The sequence below is a fragment of the Micromesistius poutassou genome, assembly GCF_964030765.1.
Source record: "Micromesistius poutassou genome assembly, chromosome: 12".
Classification (NCBI taxonomy): Eukaryota; Metazoa; Chordata; class Actinopteri; order Gadiformes; family Gadidae; genus Micromesistius; species Micromesistius poutassou.
The window spans coordinates 9,533,403-9,553,838 of record NC_140282.1 but is presented as its reverse complement, the minus strand read 5'-3'; the positions used below and the strand labels follow the sequence as shown (position 1 = coordinate 9,553,838).

General features: G+C 46.4%; 2 protein-coding genes and 1 non-coding gene across 4 annotated transcripts; all 3 read right to left on the bottom strand.

Annotated features, from left to right (window-relative positions):
- Nucleotides 1–679: 679 nt before the first annotated feature.
- On the bottom strand, nt 680–753 carry AC3HAE_026712 (transfer RNA threonine (anticodon AGU)). Its single transcript has one exon. It is a non-coding gene; the product is annotated as a tRNA-Thr (tRNA).
- A 228-nt stretch (nt 754–981) lies between these two features.
- On the bottom strand, nt 982–6,466 carry LOC311356168 (uncharacterized protein; the record flags this gene model as incomplete). Its single annotated transcript, XM_084475927.1, has 8 exons — nt 982–1,164; nt 3,096–3,149; nt 3,439–3,507; nt 4,488–4,570; nt 5,241–5,425; nt 5,831–5,960; nt 6,189–6,327; nt 6,404–6,466. 8 exons carry the CDS (start codon nt 6,464–6,466, stop codon nt 982–984), a joined length of 906 nt encoding a protein of 301 aa, XP_084332053.1.
- Nucleotides 6,467–9,983: 3,517 nt separating this feature from the next.
- gpatch1 (G patch domain containing 1) lies at nt 9,984–20,205 on the bottom strand (the record flags this gene model as incomplete). Of its 2 annotated transcripts, none has more annotated exons than XM_084476295.1 (20): nt 9,984–10,102; nt 10,404–10,537; nt 11,055–11,167; nt 11,509–11,619; nt 11,911–12,151; nt 12,457–12,653; nt 12,848–12,951; nt 13,156–13,283; nt 13,527–13,705; nt 14,140–14,478; nt 14,646–14,853; nt 15,169–15,248; nt 15,368–15,515; nt 15,807–16,052; nt 16,565–16,623; nt 16,872–16,975; nt 18,174–18,334; nt 19,175–19,260; nt 19,407–19,541; nt 20,136–20,205. In XM_084476295.1, the coding sequence occupies 20 exons, from the start codon at nt 20,203–20,205 to the stop codon at nt 10,069–10,071; spliced, it is 2,877 nt and encodes a 958-aa protein (XP_084332421.1). In that variant the 3' UTR covers nt 9,984–10,068. The 2 variants fall into 2 exon arrangements, with proteins under 2 accessions (XP_084332421.1, XP_084332422.1); XM_084476296.1 differs by having other exon boundaries at nt 11,055–11,164.
- Between the last annotated feature and the right edge of the window lie 231 nt (nt 20,206–20,436).

Sequence of the window (20,436 nt, the reverse complement as noted above, 5' to 3'; positions counted from 1 at the left end):
ACTCCGGCGTCACTGCGCCCCCCCGCGGCCGGCCGGGGCCGCTGCTCAGCGCGGCGCCTTAAACCAGGGGTTCCCAACATTTTTCGTTTCAAGCCCGGCATATATATAACAAATTTGGAGGACCGGTAGTCAATTTTAATGCCTTCATTTTAAGACGCATAATTTTCAAACAAAGGATGTGGCGGTTTTCATGATGTAATTTAGGCTACACTACAATTAAAGCAACAGCAATGTAACGCTTGAGTCTAAGGCTCCCTTCAACAATGCAATAATATAAAAACTACAATTTATAAGAGGAACACAAGAAAAGTCACCTGAGACTTAAATTAACACAAAGGTAGTGCATACAGTGCTTATTTTACAGTGGTTTAGTTGCAAATTGATCGAATGTATGCCTAAGGGAAATAACATGACTCGTATAGCCTAAGTTATAGATGTATATATATTTTTTATTATTTTCTGGAAATATTTCAAGGCCCGGTTCTAACGGGTCCACGGACCGGCCCGGGTTGGGAATCGCTGCCTTAAACGACCTGAAGCGGTTGTAACTAAACTAACGTAACACAAAACAATGGTACAAAGACACATTTTTTAATCAAAATATTCAGCTAGACACGATGCTTACGAAATATATGACGTGTTCTCCATACATGAGAACAGCACTGGCGATTTCAGCAAAAGGCCCCGCTGGGATTCGAACCCAGGATCTCCTGTTTACTAGACAGGCGCTTTAACCATCTAAGCCACGGCGCCGTCGAGTACGTCAGCGGAATCAGGCTATATGATTCGAAGTGAATCTAATACCACACACAATCACACTGGATTGATGAAGTAAAAGCCCTTTTAAAAAGTAACCCATTTAAGAAACTAATAGTGTTGTGTTGTTTGTTTTTTGCAGAATTGCTTCATACGGTTCGTTGGTTCGTCGAGCCGTGCGATCATAGCTCGGGAGGCTAGGGAAGGGATCGCTGAGGACGGTAGTCAGAGGGAGGGAGGCTGAGGACGGGAGGCCGAGGAAGGAAGGCTGAGGACGGTAGTCAGAGGGAGGGAGGGAGGCTGAGGACGGTATCTGCCTCCAGTCTTCATCCGACAGAAGACACAGTTGGTCGGCAGGTCGGAGGCCTCCGGGCGGGACACACAGAAGGAGCCGCCGCACTGCCCGCACTGAGGCGGAGACAACAGTACACGGTCACAACCAGCAGCTTAAGTATTTATTTTGATGATTGAGTTTTGAAAATGTTTTTGATCATTTTAAAAACTAAAAAAATGGTCAAAAACATTCAATATTCCTCTCATAAATTGTACTTAGGCTACGTAAATTATTTGGACATGGTTATTTATGGAGCTATTACTGTTGCAATATTATTTGCAAATGCGTATCTCAATCTGTGTGTGTGTATTCAGATCTGTGTGTGTGTATTCAGATCTGTGTGTGCGTATTCAGATCTGTGTGTGTGTAATATGATCTGTGTGTGTGTATTCAGATCTGTGTGTGCGTATTCAGATCTGTGTGTGTGTATTCAGACCTGTGTGTGTGTAAAAAAAATCTGTGTCTGTATTCAGATTTGCAAGTGAAGACAAATCTGCAAGTGCATGCAAAGATCTGTGAATGTGAACACAGATCTGTAAGTGTACATAGATCTGTATGGAGCTATTACTGTTGCAATATTATTTGCAAATGCGTATCTCAATCTGTGTGTGTGTATTCAGATCTGTGTGTGTGTATTCAGATCTGTGTGTGCGTATTCAGATCTGTGTGTGTGTAATATGATCTGTGTGTGTGTATTCAGATCTGTGTGTGCGTATTCAGATCTGTGTGTGTGTATTCAGACCTGTGTGTGTGTAAAAAAAATCTGTGTCTGTATTCAGATTTGCAAGTGAAGACAAATCTGCAAGTGCATGCAAAGATCTGTGAATGTGAACACAGATCTGTAAGTGTACATAGATCTGTAAATGTGTAAACCGATCTGTAAATGCGTACATAGATCTGTAAATGTCTGTCATCACTTACAACTCAGGCAGGAGCTCTCCATTGGCTGTGTTTTTACACGTGAATTTTGCAACACTTCTGCCGCGGCAGATCTGTGATCTGCAAATGTGTAGAAATGAGATTTGTCTGTGACCTCAGTGTTCCTTTGCCCTGAGCTCAGGCTCACAGGCTCACGCTGCCTGGCTGCAGTAGCAGTACCGCCTACACACCACCAGTCGGCGCGTAGCACCCAGTGATGATAAGCGTGTCACTTGGGGTCATTTCATTGCGCTCACGGTTGGCGTTGTGTCGAGTGTATGGTCGGGAGGCAATACCATGAATTCAAGAGTGTTCGCTGTAAGTACAAGTTCATGTTTCAACAGTAAAAGTGACACGCTTATCATCACTGGGTGCTACGCGCCGACTGGTGGTGTGTAGGCGGTACTGCTACTGCAGCCAGGCAGCGTGAGCCTGTGAGCCTGAGCTCAGGGCAAAGGAACACTGAGGTCACAGACAAATCTCATTTCTACACATTTGCAGATCACAGATCTGCCGCGGCAGAAGTGTTGCAAAATTCACGTGTAAAAACACAGCCAATGGAGAGCTCCTGCCTGAGTTGTAAGTGATGACAGACATTTACAGATCTATGTACGCATTTACAGATCGGTTTACACATTTACAGATCTATGTACACTTACAGATCTGTGTTCACATTCACAGATCTTTGCATGCACTTGCAGATTTGTCTTCACTTGCAAATCTGAATACAGACACAGATTTTTTTTACACACACACAGGTCTGAATACACACACACAGATCTGAATACGCACACACAGATCTGAATACACACACACACATCATATTACACACACACAGATCTGAATACGCACACACAGATCTGAATACACACACACAGATTGAGATACGCATTTGCAAATAATATTGCAACAGTAATAGCTCCATAGTTATTTTGTACTGTATTCTACTGTGTGTGTGTGTGTGTGTGTGTGTGTGTGTGTGTGTGTGTGTGTGTGTGTGTGTGTGTGTGTGTGTGTGTGTGTGTGTGTGTGTGAATACAGTGTTTGTGTTAAGGACCTTAAGCAGCCGATTCTCTGTCTTCTCTACCACCTCTGTGATCACATCACTGGCCTCCACGCTCCACAGCCTGCAGGTTCCATCCTGGAAGAGAGACATAGACTTATAGTGTGACATAACATTTTGGGCAGAGGCAGAGAGAGAGAGACAGAGAGACAGAGAGACAGAGAGAGAGAGAGAGAGAGAGAGAGAGAGAGAGAGACACACACACAGAGAGACACAGAGACAGAGCGTGAGACACAGAGACAGAGAGAGACAGAGACACAGAGACAGAGAGAGAGGGAGACAGAGAGACAGAGAGAGAGAGAGAGAGAGAGAGAGAGAGGTCGATGTAATGTTAATAGCAGATTGACTGAAATCAAATAGTTGGTACCCTGGAACAAGACGCCACCAATTTCTTGTCCGTACTGATTGACACGTCCGTCACCCAATCACTGTGGCCCTGGGGTGAATTAAAATCAAAATAAAAAAATATATATACATAAATAAATAATAAAGGAAGATCTTTGACCATAAACTTTGATCCTTTTCTTCTTTAGCTTGTCAGCATTGGCAACATGCCCCCCTATCACCAGTGTTGTAATGTAACAAAGTACAAATACTTCGTTACTGTACTTAAGTACAATTTTCACATATCTGTACTTTACTTCGTTATTTATATTTCTGACAACTTTCACTTTTACTCCACTACATTTCCTAAATAAAATGTGTACTTTTACTCCGATACATTTCTCCTAACCATCTTCGTTACTCGTTTATATTTTAAATTAAAATCAGAAGAAGTTTGAGTTGGTGACGTAATGTCCGTTTGTTGTCATGTCAACCGCCAAGCGCAAAGAAGAAGAAGTCCTGCTTGTCCGGGCATGTCACATTATTGATGCCACCATGGAAGCACCTGCAGGCTCTGCTGCTAACGTTACCACTCCGGTAGCAGATGACGAGCATCTCGACTACAGTGGCGAACTTGGTGAACTCTGTGGTGGTGACGAAGATAACGTTAAACACCCGTGGCCGTATTTGCAAGAAATATTTTAACCCATATATATCCCTCTAACTTTTTTTTTAAACACCTTTACTTTTACTCTTACTTTTAATACTCTGTACATTTTATATCAGACAATTACTTTTGATACTTAAGTACACTAAATGTCAGGTACTTTAAGACTTTTACTCAAGTAATATTTTAAAAGGTGACTTTAACTTCTACTAAAGTCATTTTCTGGTAAGATACTTGTACTTTTACTCAAGTATCGCTTTCAAGTACTTTATACAAGACTGCCTATCACTAGCTACACAGCCACTGGACATGAAACAAAAATCATGTACAAAGCCACTCTTTCATTTCACACTTCGAGTCAACTTTTTTAAAATCTTTAATTTCTACCGTTCATGTTGTCTTGTTGCTCTAAAAGCCGATCCTACCTTTAAGCTGAGCGTGTGACGCTGAGAGGCCATGTCCCACAGTGCAACGGTCTTGTCATAGGAGCAGGACACCAGGAGCTGAGCTGGGAGACAGGGATGACACGACAGGGGCTCATTAACAGCAGGCTGATGGGAAGAGTTGTTATACTGATGAAGACGGCAGAGGAGACAGTGAGGATCTTGTCCATTTACATATTGGGCATTTAGTAGACGCTTTTATCCAAAGCAAAGTATTTTTTGTCTCTCCTGTCTTCAGTACCATTGAGACACGTTATCATGTCTTTCAGCAGAAATCTAGCAGACATTTAGCGCACTAATATATATAGTGACAGTGCTGCACAACAGTATCCTAAAGGACAGGCCAGTTTTGTTTCGTTGTTTTAGGTTAAAAGAAGTATGTTTAAGCTAGCACACTTCATTTACGTATTACATTTAGGGCATTTAGAAGACGCTTTTATCCAAAGCGACTTACAATAAGGACATTTGTCAGAAGAAAGAGCAACAACAATATATTGCTGTCGGTACAGTAAGGATGTTCATAGAACCAAGTGCCAAGCATTAACAATTGCTAGGTTAACAACTTCCCCCTACACAACAGATATCTAGGATAAGATGCTACACAACTAAGTATTATAAATATATATATTTCACAGCGTCTGCCATTTCTCTCCACACTACTCAAAGGGTTCCAAGGGGAACATAACATTGTGATAAAGTGCGAGTGCCTTGCTCCAGGGTTAGAGTTTGGCTCACCGTCAGCAGAGAAGACACAAGAGCTGACGGAGCCCACGTGCACCCCCCCCAGCCTGAGGGCCCCCCGGGAGCGGAAGGCCCCGGTCCCCAGGTCCCACAGCTGGAGGCTGCGGTCCCACGACGCCGTGCACAAGAAGCGGCCGCTGTCGGTGAAGCAGCAACTGGAGACGGTGTTGCTATGGTTACTGCGGGATGGGAACACAGGAGAGACAAAAAAGCAGTTTGTATGTTATTGTTGTTATTACTACGCCCAGGGTCACCACCAGTATCACCACTACACTCACATTGAGTTGACATCACCACTTATGTGTATAGTCAATCATGTTTCACTTTCATTCATATGGTGAGTCTGTCTCAAATGTTGACATTTTATTTTAGCGTTTCCCATTTCTACTACTCATATTGTGTATAGAAGACCAGAGAGATATTTTTGGTATATTTCAACCTTTTTCGTTTAGTCTCTTTCCTGTTTTTTCTGCTATGAAAGCCTCATTTCCTTTCTGGGATGAATAAATGATACTGATATAAATGAATAAAGGCGATGTCATGACGGCCTCTAACTGCGGGTGTGCACCTTGTTCCAAGCCCACCTGTTGATAGACATGGTGGTCCGCTGGGCCACCAGGTCCCACAGCTTGATGGTGCGGTCCACCGACACCGTGGCCACGTGCTGAATCTGGGGGTCGAACCTGCAGCGCGTCATGGTGGACCTGTGATGCTCTGGGGGGGGGGGGAACCAAGCACACCTGAACACATGTCGAGTTCCGTATTAAACTGGCAACATGGCAGCCGAAACTGGCAAGTGATGAGTGTACAGAGTTGCATTTTACAAATTGTAAATAATTGTTATTTTTCACACCATCAACTCATCAACTGATCTAGCAATGTAAAAACCAATGGTAACGTTTTCCATGCAAATAAAACTCTTGAATTGAGAAAGAGACCTACCTTTAACCTTATGCAGTAATTCCCCGTTGGTTGCCATGGAGATGTACATCACGTTGTCCATGTCGGAGACACACGCGATCAGCTTCCCGTCAGAGGAGACGCTACAGGAGGTCAACAAGCCAGCATGCCTCGATGTCCACTGTTACACAGGCGAGAAATGAGCCATGGACACTAGAGATGGACTGAGAAAAATAAAGGGTGAACTAGCGGTGTACCAGAGTCTGTGCCGTTTCCAGGTCCCAGCAGACCATCGTCTGATCCCAGGAAACGGTCACCATGCTGGGGAGAAAGACTAGTTCAGTCTTTTCAATATTAACAGGCTTCTTCCCTTTCATATTGTAGTCCATTTGGGGTCTGGTGAATTTCCATCTTGGGCTGTCAAGTCCTAGATGTTCCCTAATGTAGACAGCCCAGCTAATGACCTTCAGGTCAGTACATCTTAATATTTGAGGATTACCAATATATAATTACAAGAATAAAAAGGGTAAAAACTTACATTTAGTTCCAATTAGCATTAGTCCCACCTGCAACCAACAGCTACAATAAACTTCCAGTCAATCTACTATGTTAGGCAAGTTGTGCATAGGAGGTGAAATGGTTGGGGGTGCACATTGTTATGTGGGTGTCATAACAGTAAAAACCAAGTCCAGCTGAATAAGGCAAAACGAAGAAGTCAAATTTATTTTTTTTATTGAAAAACTCCAGAAGAACAGCTGTAGAACTTGAATGCTAATGATAATATGGAATTCCTTTCCCCATGTCTGAGCCAGCCACTTGCTGGTACCCAGGTCCTGAGGCCTGGAAGCTCTGCATCTGCTGCTGCTCCTGCTCCTCCTCCTCTTCTTCTTCTTCTTCTTCCTCCTCCTCCTCAGGGCTGTCAGGATAGTCGTATCCGAGGTAGTGGTTTACGTTCCAGTTATCACTGCCTTTCTCAAAACTAGTGCTGTATTGAGTGTAGGTTCCGGGAGGGTACTGTCCTGTGAGAAACAGCCAGTCGTAAGGGTAGACGTTGCCATAAGAGCTGCTGAGCATGGAGCCTTCTGATGCAGGTGGGCTGTTGAAGACCTCAGCAGGTGGGCTGTTGAAGAACTCAGTCGGTGGTGGAGGGTGGCCCTGTTCCTCTGTCTCAGACTCGTAGCGTCCGTCCTCGCTTGTGCTCTCGATTTGGAGCAGCTCTCCTGGGATGAACTGCGGATCAGGACTGGCATTGCTGGGGCCCACCCCTGCTGCAGCCCTACTAGCGGAGCTAGTGCCGTAGTAGCCAGGGGCTGCCTGCTCTTCAGGTTGGTAGAAGGCTGAACCTTGAGAAGAACCATCTGCTGTGGATTCAGTTTTATCCATGAAGCTGGGACCTTGAGAATAAGAACCATCTGCTGTGGATCCAGCTTTATCCGTGAAGTACGGACCTTAAAAAGGAAAGTCAAACAAGAATTTAAATCACGACATTCTTTAAGTTTAATCAAAAGCCTCCATTTTAGAATACACACCCATCTTAACAGGCCAACAATGGACATCCAAAAGTAAAACTGCATGGATGAAGACCCTAATAGATGAGAGAAGTTTGAAACAATTACATAAAAAATATGGTTAAATCACAATCAAATAACTCAAAAAGAAAACATAAATTGCATCACTTACCATGAAAAGAGTGCTACTGCTGCCATTCTGCCAAATAGACACTACCACATGAACACAAATCGTTGTGGATTTTAAATGCTGCCAGACACCAGCTGACCAATCAGAACGTAATGAGTTGATGATGCCCACCTGCCACTTTATGGTTGTGTTACAGGTAGAGATAAGAAAGCAGGCCATGACACAAATGAAACATAACAAGTAGAAACACAGAGTAGGTCTGTACCTCCTGGCACTTAATGTACAAACTTATTGTATGTCATACATGCTGGCAAAAAAAAAAAAGTACTTTGTGTAGCATCTTATCCTAGCTATCTTTGTTGTATACCTTGAATGGGTTAACTGTACAATTGTTAATGCACGGCGCTTGGTTCTATGAACATCCTTAGTGTACCGACAGCAATCTATCAATTTTGGTAGGTTTGGTAATTCTTGGTATGTTTGGTAAGGTTTGGTAATCCTTCATAGCTTAGGTTTGATCATTCTTGGTATGTTAGGTTTGTTAATTCTTGATGGTTAGGTTAGGTTTGGGAATTATGTATTGTTAAGTATGGTTATCGTGAATATTATATAACAAGTGATGCTGATATTAACCAAACCATTTTTGGTGATCATTAGTGACCAGAACCCCCCCTCACCCACACATTCTTATTTTGACCACCTGGAAGTCTTGGATTCGAGTCTGGTTACGTTCTACATATTTCATTCCTCTCACTTGGTCCATTCAGATTATATGTGGTCTACTCTGGTTCGGTTCAGTAAAGTGCTATATGGTCTCGTCGGTTGTGTATCTGCTCACCGGTTGGTTCCCGGGACCAGGGAACATTCACTGATGCCGGCAGAATGAGATCCTCCGTAGCACTGCAAGGCCACCAGCCGCTCTGTGTCCTGAATAAAGTACTTTCACTCACGCTTTGTGCTAAATGCTGAAATTATATGGGATTCCAATGTTTATCTTTTTTTTTTATTTCGCTCCATTCATCTGTAACTCATCCAGGTAATATAATAGTTATATTCTATTCTATAGTCATACTGGTCAGTTGAAATGGGTTGACTCAGAGCTATTTAGAGAGATGCCATCTCTCTAAATGGCTCTGGGTTGACTTAATAACTGCAGCTGTTAGTGACGTCACTTCCTGTTCACCCATAGGATGGCTGAGTTGTCCTGGGAGCTGGTCAGCAGACGGGTGTCGTCGAAGCACAGGTGACAGCTGGTCACGGCCTCGCCATGACCACGCAGCACCTTACAGGGAACCTAGAACCAAACACACAGAACCAACACACCTTACAGGGAACCTGGAACCAAACACACTGAACCAACACATCTTACTGGGAACCTAGAACCAAACACACAGAACCAACACACCTTACTGGGAAACCTAGCACCCAAACACAGAACCCACAGACCTTACTGGGCACCTAGCACCAAAACACACAGAACCAACACCTTATAGACAACCTGAAGAATCGAATTTCCCTAACAACAGATGAATGGCGGTGGGATGGGGGATGTTGGGCGTTTCACAAGGACTGAGTTCGGTTGCTAGGCGACGTGCAGCGCAGTCGTCGGCGGTGTTGACATCTGATAGCCTACTTTTACGTCTAATACTTTCACTTTGATGGTTCCCGGTGTCACATGAAAAACTCATAAAAAAAAAAAAAATCCACTTCAAATACACACTCTGACGTGACCAAACGTGTCTCTCGACCACACTGAAAGAAGCGATCTGCGATCCGCAGTCCGCGGTGTGAAACGGGGGTCGCCTCTACCTGGGAGCAGAGCTGGCGGAGCTCCGTCTCGTCCTCCCGCCGCCCCGGGGGGTCCTGCCCGCCGCCCCCCGCAGCCTCGTCCAGCGCCAGGGGGTCGCTGTCCCTCAGGGCCATGCTCAGTATGGGGGACTTCAGTCAAGTGCAACTGCCATTGAACTGCAGGCTGTTACCATAGCTACAGTATACAAGCCTGTGTGTGTGTGTGTGTGTGTGTGTGTGTGTGTGTGTGTGTGTGTGTGTGTGTGTGTGTGCATTTGTCTGTCAGTGTGTTTGTGTGTCCTTCACTCAAAGATCAACAATACTAAGAAATAATTTTGACATTGACTCTTCAATTTTAATAGATTATTATGACAGTTAAATTTGAGTAGAATCATAAAAACAAACAACTTTTGGGGCAACAGTTTATTTTCAAAACATGATAGATTCACTAAAATAATCAGACGTGGTTTTCTGTCCTCACAGAGGACATTCTCATTCACCACACTTCCTTGGAACGGATAGTTTTCAACCTAAAAGAAAAAAAGAATAAAAACATTTAATATTGTGTTTTCGATTTGTATTTGTTGTAACCATTACATTGTTTTTTTTCACTTGAAATACGTTTTTGAATGTATATATAATCTTACTTGATATATCTTTGATGAAATTCCATAAAAACTGTTAATATTGTGAAAATAAATACATTTCCTACAATGTTTTATGTATTTTATGATGATATAGCAGGCTGTTCCAATACTACGTCCAGGTCGGACATCTATGAGCAGACATAACAGACGGTAAAGTAAGGCGGGGTGACCCCCGACCCTTGACCTCTGGAGCAGCTCCTCTGTGGACACCTGGCCAGGCTCCTCCTCCTCCTCCTCTGAGCTGCTGTCCGACTTCCTGCTCCTCTTCTTCTTCTCCTTCTCCTTCCCTTTGTGCTTGTGCTTCTTCTGTTTCTTCTTCTGCTCTCAGACCAGCGGGAGAACGACCAGGGGTTAAAGGTCAGAGGAGAGAGGTTAATACAGGATTACCACTGAATGTAATGTAAAGGACCAACAGAAAGATTAGGGTATCCCAAGTGGCGTGGACTGAGTTGATGATGCCCACCTGCCACAATATGGTTGTGTTACAGGTAGAGAATGGCCCAGTAAAAAAAATGACAGTGGAGCAAAGTCAGAGGGGTTGAAGTTCAGAAGAGCAAGGAAGGGGCATGGATAGAAAGTCCGAAGTGAATTTAAAAAGAGCTTGTCCACGTTAAAATCTCAGAGGTAGGGCTTTGTGGAGGCTTAACCTGCTGATGAACTAGCTAGGTAACCACATGGGAAATACACAGACCCAGTTCTGATTATATGTCACAAAGCCCATATGAATACACACACAGTATAAAATGAATAGAGCTCTAGAGGGAGTATAAAGGTCCGGGCTGAGGTTAGGTTGAAGCCTCGAGAGGACTCTGTTCCGGTTCCTTCTGCGCTCTACCTTCTTTTCCTTCTTGTGTTTGCGTTGTTTCTTGGCCTTGTGTTTCTCTTTGCTCCTGGTCGGCTTCTCCTGCGGGGGAGGGAGGCACCGCGACGACTCTCCCGCGGCAGCTGCTGAAAACACCAGAACCAGAACGATCACACTAGAACCATATAATCACACTAGAACAGACACATCTCACCAGAACCACCTCATCACCAGATATCATCACAACAGAGCAAGAAAAATCCCACCTTATTTTAGTCAATATTAATCCTACTAAGGTAGCAGTGTTGCCAGGGAATCATTTCAGAAATAACTGATGCTATTGTCATGACGAGCAAGCAGCAAGAGGGCAGGGACAAAGTACACCGTGAGTATCGTATTGAAGACGGACTAAAGACGTACGTCCCAGCAGACTTTAGGTCTGGGGATATAGACGTCCATAAGTGGACGTGATAAACATTCTACTCACACAGTGCAGCCGAAGGGGGCGGAAGCTTGGGTCCAAACTCCTCCTCTTCCTGTGGTGTGTTCTGAGGGGGCGGGACTGCATCCGGGTCGGGCTTCACTGTAACAGCCAACGCTTCAGAGACAATACTTAAGGTTAGTAAGTGATACGGTATAATAAAGAAGGGTCTATAATAAGATATTACAAAATTTAGCCCAAAAAGTCCAAAAGCCAGACATGGAACGTTAGACACAAAAACCATGATCTTATTAAGAATTAAACACATCCCTACTCAACAGTTCCTCACCACCAGCGAGTTATTCATAACATCACACTGGTCACTGGTGGCTCTGTAAGAACAGCACTCTAGGACATCTTCAAGGAGAAGAAGTATCAGACTCCTTCCCTTAGAGAGTGAGTCATTACCAGGTGGCCCGGCAGCCGCTGAGGAGGGCGTTGTGCTCTTCACGCTCGGTGTGATGTTGAACAGACTGGCAGCGCCGGCCAGACGCTCCCCTTCATCCTTATCCTCCTCATTGTCATCCTCTTCCTCAGAGGAAGACGAGGACTTCTCGTCAGAAGAGCTGGCGAAGACGGCTTTGAAGAGGTCCATGGAGGGCCTCTCTTCCTCCTCCTCTTCCTCCTCTGAGCCGGGGGCGTCCTTGGTCTGCAGGACACAGAGGGATGGGTATTAACATCCAGTGTTACCGCGGCAACACAGGACCGGACCACAACATCCCACCTCAACAGACAAACACATCATCTCGTTCCAGAGTTGAATGAGACTTTTTTTACTGTGATTGCAACAAGGGAGGAGGACATCCAGTCTCTAGACCCATCGCTAGACTAACCTCTCTAGACTAACCACAAGACTAACCTCTCTAAACTAACGTCTCTAGACTACCTGCTAGACTAACACTGCTAGACTAACCTCTATTGACTTCTATGGACTAGTTGGGGCACTACACACACCTTTGTGTCGGGTTCCGCCGAGGGCTCCGTGTCAGTAGCAGGGTCTGTGCTGGACGGGTCTGCGCTGGACGGGCCTCCCTGGGCGGCCGAGGCCTGGTTCCGAGCCACGGAGAGGAACTCACTCAGGGGGTCCTCCTCCGTCTTCTCCTTCTTATTGGTGGAGTCCCACCTGGACCTCTTGGTGGGCTCCGGGAGAGCTGGGGAGAGGGAGGAGGGGTGGTGAGGGCGGGCCCCCAGTGTAATGTTGTTTGGTATAGCACAGTGTGTTTGATGTAACACAGCAATGGTTTATAGGGCACGGTGTAATGGTCGGAAGCTCTGCTATAACCCAGTAGGACTGCTGACCTAGGGCCCCCCCGACTCTCGCTGTGTAGGGGAACACGTGGGTTACCTGGTTTAGCGGGGGCGGACGCCGCCGTGGGCTCCGCCACGTTCAGGAAGTTGAAGACGGAGAAGCGGTCCCTCTTCACCGTCGGTAGACCCACGATCCCGGACCTAAAACAGTTTGGAATGAGGTCAACAGCACAACAGGAACCAGAATGTGTTTAAAACAACCGTAGAAACAATCGGAATAAGAGAGAGAGAAAAGAGAGGGAGAGGTAGTAAAAAGAGGGAGAAAAGAGTGTTTGTGTGTCTCACCCAGAGTAGGGGTCAGGGTGTGCATGCGTGTGTGTGTGTGTGCGTGCGTGTTGGTCTTACCCAGGGTAGGGGTCAGGGAGGTTGAACCTCTTACAGAGCAGCGGGTCAGGATGCCACTCCAGGGAGTCTCTGGTCAGCTTCCCAAACATCTTCATCTTCACGGCCGCCTGCTTATCATCTTCATCACCCTGGGGGTGGTATAGAGTGGTTAGGGTTAATGTGATATAATGTTCTTTAGTACAGTACAGTAGTTTGTTTGATATGATACATTATAGGTTTGGTCTGGTACGGTGTGGTATAGAGTGTATGCATATGATACATGACACAGGCTTGCTCTGGAACAGTCTTGTTTGATATAATATAGCATAAGATCCAACACTACAATACACTTTTCATGGCTCCTAGGGTAGGGTAGGCGGGGGGGCTCTGACCTCCTGGTCGCGGGGGACCTCCACGCTGTCCAGGTCGTCAGCGTGCTTGGCGCTGGTGAAGCGAGAGGACAGGAAGGAGCCGCTGGGCCGGTAGAGCAGGGCCGAGCGAGAGAACTCCTCTCTCTCTCTGCTCCGCTCCCACTCTGTCATGCTGCTGTCAATACTCTCCTCCAGGGCCCCTGGACACATACACACACACACACCTTGCGTTACTGAATACAACTAGCACTTAAAAATAGTACTTAGCATCATGTAGCATCTTATCCCAGCTATCTTTGTTGTATACGGGGAATGGGTTCACCTAGCGATTGTTAGTGCTCGGCACTTGGTTCTATGAACATCCATACTGTACCGACAGCGAAATATTGTTGTTTCTTTCTTCTACGTTGCTTTGGATAAAAGCGTCTTCTAAATACCCAAAATGTCAAATGTAAATGTCAATGTACAACTACTACCACTAATACTAATACCATTACTACTACTACTGCTACCACTACTGCCACCAGCTACCACCTACTACCCGTAGTGAAGGCCTGTAAGGACTCTGGGCCAGCGTGTCCTCCTACCTCGGTCCCTATCTCGGTCCCTACCTCGGGCCAGCGCGTCCTCCTACCTCGGTCGCCCTGCCGCATCCGGCTGACGTACAGCTCGTAGCGCGCCTGCTTGCTGGGGTTCTTCTCAAACGGCTTGAAGCGCCCGGGGCCGCAAGGCGAGGGCCCCAGGACACCGGGCGAGGGCCCCGGGCCACTGGGGGAGGGCCCCTGCTGGAACCTGGAGGCCAGGGCCTGCTGAGCCAGCACCCGGGCGGCGGCGCCCCCGGCAGACACCATGGCACCGTGGGGGTCCCTGGTGGGGGTGGGTGCGGGGCCAGGAGGCGGGCGGGAGGAGCTCCGCAGCTGGGCCAGCCTCTCTCGGTCCTCTGGACGCAGCATGTCCAGCACTGAAGTGGGTCCTAGGGGGCAGGATTGTACACATTCAGTTCTGTTCGGAAAATACCACAGGAAAAAGTGACTTTACATTGTCATTCGTTTTCCCATTTGGACAGATCTTCAGGTCATGTCTTCCCACGCTAGTTACACAGAAGTGACATCACGTCCTGTCCAGCAGGTTCAGCCTTACCTTGAAGGGTCGATTCTCCCAGCAGCGTCGCGCGCTTGCCAGAGTCCATGGTGTGTCTCCCGGTCGGGCCCGTCTGCTCCGGGACCATCTGGCCCCGGGACGCCTGCAGGGCCGCCGCCACGATGGGGCTCACCTTGCTCAGGTCCACCACCGGGCGGAAGTGGTGCACGGGCCGGTAGTCCCTGGGCAGGCTGGGCGGGGTGAAGACCTGTGGTAAGAGACAGTGGGCGGGGGTGGAGGGGGAAGCACGGAGGTGTATCAAAGTCAACCATGTAGTAAGACAGTGTCGTTGTGCATGGACGTGATGGGAACCACAGGTCATTCAAAATACATGTTGTTGGTTACTGGTCATTTACTTTGGAACATCTGTAGATGAGTAACAGTTGGCCTAAGTCCTCCCTCAGGTGACAACATATTGGAGAGACGCTAAAAACTTTTAGGCACAAATATATAAAGAGTGATGTGACTAAATGGCCTTTAAACATTCTGACACGGAGAGAGACCTGCAGACAGGTCAACTTACGGTTTTCACTTCAACAGTTTTTGATGCCAGAGTGAATCCTTCCAGAATCTTCCCCAGGTATGAGACATCGCTATTCTTCTCTGAAGTGGAAAGAGGAAAATAAAGAAATGGAAAAGGTTTATACAACAATGTTTTAAATAATAAGTATAACACAGAGAGAAGGACCACAGGAAGTGGACCACATGTAAACAGGAAGTACCTTTCTTCTTCTTGTACTGCTGGGGGGCGGTCCACCCGTACAGCCCGTCCCCAGGCTCCTCCCCTCCCAGGACCATGTCGTAGTTAGACATGGCGTCTCTGTGGTACACCTCTTCATCTTCGTCCTCGAGAGCCCCCACACCGAACGCCTGGCCCCCCATGGTCAGAAAACAGTCATGGTCAGTCAGTCGTTTCCCTTGAAGGCTTCAACATGCTGCCTCGTGGTTGGTCACAAACCTTCATGCACCCGCAATGTTGCAAACAGTTCTGTTCTGTTAACTAAAACTATTTGAAACATAACAAGTAGTAACACCTAGTAGTTCTGTTAACTTAAACAATTAAGGCAGCTCTAACTCTAGCTGTTATCATTTATTGGTCACACCTTTGCTGACACACACACACACACACACACACACACACACACACACACACACACACACCTGTCCAGAGACTCCTCCTCTATGTTTCTGTTGCTTCTGCTTTCCTCCAATCAGGCTGCTGGCTCTGTCCGATTCCATGCTGAACAGGTTGATGTGTCCGCCAGCGCCGCCCCTCATGGCCCGTCCAGGGTCCAGCCCGCGGTACCCCAGCCCGTGCACGCCCACCTTGGGGTTGAAGTCGATGGGGCTGACGTCTTTGGGGGCAAAGGTCACGTTCTGCGGCGCAAACTCCTCGTCGTCGTCGTCCTGCAGACACAGCGGTGGGACGGGGTCACAGATATGGTACGGTATGAACTGTACGCTTTGTACCCGGCTTAACCCAGGTCTGCTTTACTCCTCCTCTAGTTACTGTATTATTCTGAACCATCTTTACTGTAATTACTGTATCAAAAGGTATCATCTTTACTGTATTTACTGTGTCATACTGTACCATCTTTACTTAAATTACAGTATCATAATGTACCATCTTTACTGTAATTACTGTATCATAATGTACCATCTTTACTCTAGTAACTGTATCATACTGTACCATCTTTGCTCTAGCTACTGTATTTTACTGTACCATCTTTACTCTTGGTACAATACTGTGTATTTCTTACTTCATACTTTATCCTACCAGACAGATCACCATTACCCAGGAGAGTTAACCAGAAAGATAAACATGAAGCAGGAGGGTTAATCAGAAAAATTTAGATTATCCAGAAGAGTTACCAGAAAAATAAACATTAACCACGTAAACCATGAGTTCCGTCCCCTACCTCAGATTCCTCAGAGCCGGCCCGGGGAGCTGCACAGCCGTACACTTTAACCGCCGAGTCTGGAAGAAACAAGACAGGATTCTTTATCATTTACATTCAATCTTATTATGGAAGAATGTCATTACATTTAAACAGAGGTTAAAGACAGAGGTTAGAAAGGTTTGGCTCGTGGACAGGAAGCTGGATGGTTCTGAGTCTGATGGTCGTTATTTTATTTTTTTCAACCGCCACTAGGGGGAAGTGGAACTCCCAGCAGCCTGGGGAGGCCACACTTTCAGAGCATCGCCAGGTTTCCATGGTTACCCACCTTTTTGGGTTTTCTGCCTGCGGGCCTTCCTCTTCACGCGAGGCCCCACCCCCTGGCCCTCCTTCCAGCCCATCTTCTTCAGTAGTTCCACCCCTATGGACAACCTGACAACCAATCACAGGCTTAGTAGAGCACATACCTGTGATGTTCTGTTGTACTACGGTCTCTGTTTGTGTCAATGAGTGCTGTGGTACCATGTTAGTACTGTAGCAATATATTAGTACTGTGCTACTAAGCTAGTACTGTTATACTACGTGAGTATTCGATAGTACTTGATAGTACGTTTGTACTACAGAGGTAGTACTATGTGAGTACTGTGGTACTATGCAAGTACGATGTTACTATGTGAATAATATAATACTAGTACTATGATAGTACTGTGGTTCTACTACTATTGCCGCTTTTCCACCGCCAGTACCTACTCGACTCGACTCGACTCGACTCGACTCGCCACGCCTTATTTGCGTTTCCATTGGCAAAAAAAGTACCTGGTACCTAGTACCGGGTACTTTTTTTTAGTACTACCTCCGTCGAGGTTCCATGCCAGCGGAGTAGGTACTTTTGTGTGACGTAAACAGGCTGCTGGTAACTGATTGGCCAGCGGCTGTAAATGGGAATATTCACTCAAGTTAAGTTGTGTCCGGCGTGGTTGGAGTCCACGAACCCGCTCCCGAGGGGGACACTGATCAGCGTTTCGCCGTGTGTGTCGCTCCTTTCCCGGGGCTAGAGTTAGGCTGCGCGTCGTTATGTGTGTCGGGCGTGGTTGTGTGTGTCCGGCGTGGCTGGAGTCCACGGACCGGCGTTTCGCTGTTTCGTTTCAGTGTCGTTCCTTTCCTAGGGCTCGAGTTTCGCCTCTATCAACGTTACCGTATGACAAAAATAGACGCGCAGTCATTGCGCTTTTTATTTTATTTTATTTCCCATCATAACCTTTCCCGGGAATCAGGAAATAGTCTTGATCAGATTCAGATTTCCCGGGAATCGCGTCTCCCGTGATTAAAACCTAATGACGACCCGCCCATGGTGGAGAGGTTCTTTTCTACGACCCGCCCACATTGAAGAGGTACTTTTTTAGATGGAAACGCAACCAAACCGAGTTGAGTCGAGGCGAGTCGAGTCGAGTCGAGTCGGTACTGGCGGTGGAAAAGCGGCATATGTGTACTTTGATACTATGTCCATTTTCTAGAGGTCCTGTTATCCGTGCATTCTGGGTGTCAGTAGTATTACATGTGTCTGTAATAGTATGTGTGTCAGTAGGTATTATGTGTCAGTAGCAGTAGGTTTGGATCCAGTGTGTCTCACCTAGCGGGTGCTATGAGTTCCTCCAGCAGGGTGTCCCCGGGGATCGGGGCGGAGAGAGCATGGATGGTCTTGGCCTTGTCCTGGATCTTGTCTCTCCGGCTGGACTGATACTCAGAGCTGGTGCTGATCTCAGTGGGGGCCATGCCGTGCTCGCCAAAGTCCTACACAACCAACGACGGACCAGAAGTACTGTCAGCTTGGAAGTAGGCAGTGTATTGGTCCAGATGACAGACAAGCTGTCCCTCCTGTCAGTTAAATAATCCTCAGACCAATGCACAAATCGTATCCATCTGGAACCTCTTGGTTCACTTTCAATTTCCACGGGGCGATTTTATCCACCCGCAGACAAAAGGGCCTAAAACCAATCAGAGCAATGAACCGTGTGACTCATCAGCGGGAGCCATCATGGTTGTTTATGAAAATGCCTTCAAGGAGCTCCCATAGGGCGCCCCTCTGTACGGTCATCGTATTAAACCGGCCTTTTATTAGATTGTGAACGGTTGTGATTGGCCAGGCCCCCGGCCAGGTCTGCCGGAAATTAGTCTGAACATGATGGGGTCCAGATGCATATAGCAGAGCAAATAAAACAAAGCTTCTCCTAGTTCCCAAGCTCAATACTACAACTATGAGGAGTTTTGTAATATCTGATTCCATCTGAGTACCAGTACTAGTATTACTAGTAGTAGTTCCACTTAATCTGAATGTTTAACTAGTGGGCTTTACAACTATTAAGGACTGTCGTTGTGTCGTAGTATGCGTTAGTATAAGTAATAGTATTACTAGTTTTATTACTAGTATTAGTAAGACTAGAAGAATTGCGTCCTAACTGATTCCATCTGAGTTGTACTTGTAATGCTAGTAATAGTAGTACTAGTTCTAGTACTACTTGTTGGGTCCTACTGAGTTGGGTCCTATCTGATTCCTGAAAACAGGTTTTTCCATTGAGAAACAACTTCTGAAAGACAACTGTTTATGTGAGTGTGAATATGGAGACAGTTCACCTCTTGGTCCATGAAGTCTTCCGGCCTGGCCTGCTGCTGGCCGGCCTTCTGCTGCCTGGACGACACAAAAGTGGAGGGTGTCCATCCTGCAACCATAACCACCGGTCAACCACAACCACCGGTCAACCGCAGCCACCAGTCAACCCAACGCCACTCAGAGCGACCATCAGCCCACCGACCGCTCAGCTCTCTGAAGGCAGCGTGACAGAAGGTCCAGGCGAGCAGCACCCACCTTCCTTGGAGCCCACGGTGTTGAAGTAGCCGGCGGAGAAGCCTCCGGTGAAGGCTCCGTGGAACCTCTGGAAGCGGCCCTTCTCATCCTTCACCGTCTGCTCGTGCAGCGGCACCGGCCTCCGCAGTGGCTCGTCTGGAAGAGACCCATGTCAGACATCATTTGACCGGTCATGTGTCAACTATTCACGTGTCATGTGGCTGTTCAACAATGACACATGTCAGGTGACCTGTCAGGTAGTGCGTGAGAACTATTGAGGACTATGGTGTGAGTAGTGTGAGTTATGGAGTAGTTGGGAGGACGAGACTTGTGATACTAGTGTCACTGCAGGGAAAAAATCCAAGTGACTACGAAACACAATTAAAATAAAGATCAATGTATATATAATAACATAAATTATTGTGTCATATTTTTATAGTATGGGAGATTGGATCAAAACAACCCACGTTGGTTCTGAATGGGAATCCCAGACTGTTCTGTAGCGATCGACTCTGCACAAGCAAGGAATATTAAATAACGTGATGATGGTTAGATTGATTAGTAATTGGCTTTATCAGAATAGTTGACACATGTATTGTTTGGGACTGTGAGGCTAGATGAACTCCTCCTCATTAGCGAGTTAGTACCTGTCTTCCAGGTTGATCTTTAACAGGCGGGAGATTTCATATTATTGAGCAATGGAGTGGCAAGAGCCATAACTTTTGCAAGATTTATTTTTAAACACACTACCTTCTTCTAGAGGCTCCAACGGAGTCCCATAATTCACAAAGTCCTCGTCGCTATCACCGTCGGACGCCATGTTTACTACAACGATAGGGCCCGCGGAGGGACAAACCTTACGACGGAGAGCGTACAGGGCGACCTCTTGTGGACATTGTGGGGAAATATTTTTAGTAACGTCCTACTGTTGGTGCCATTAATGTCACTAATTTAAACAAAATAACGCACACTCTTTTCCCTCTATTTGCCGCAGTTGTTAATTTGCCTAATGAGGCTAATGAGGGAATACATTTTATCATATTCTAGATAT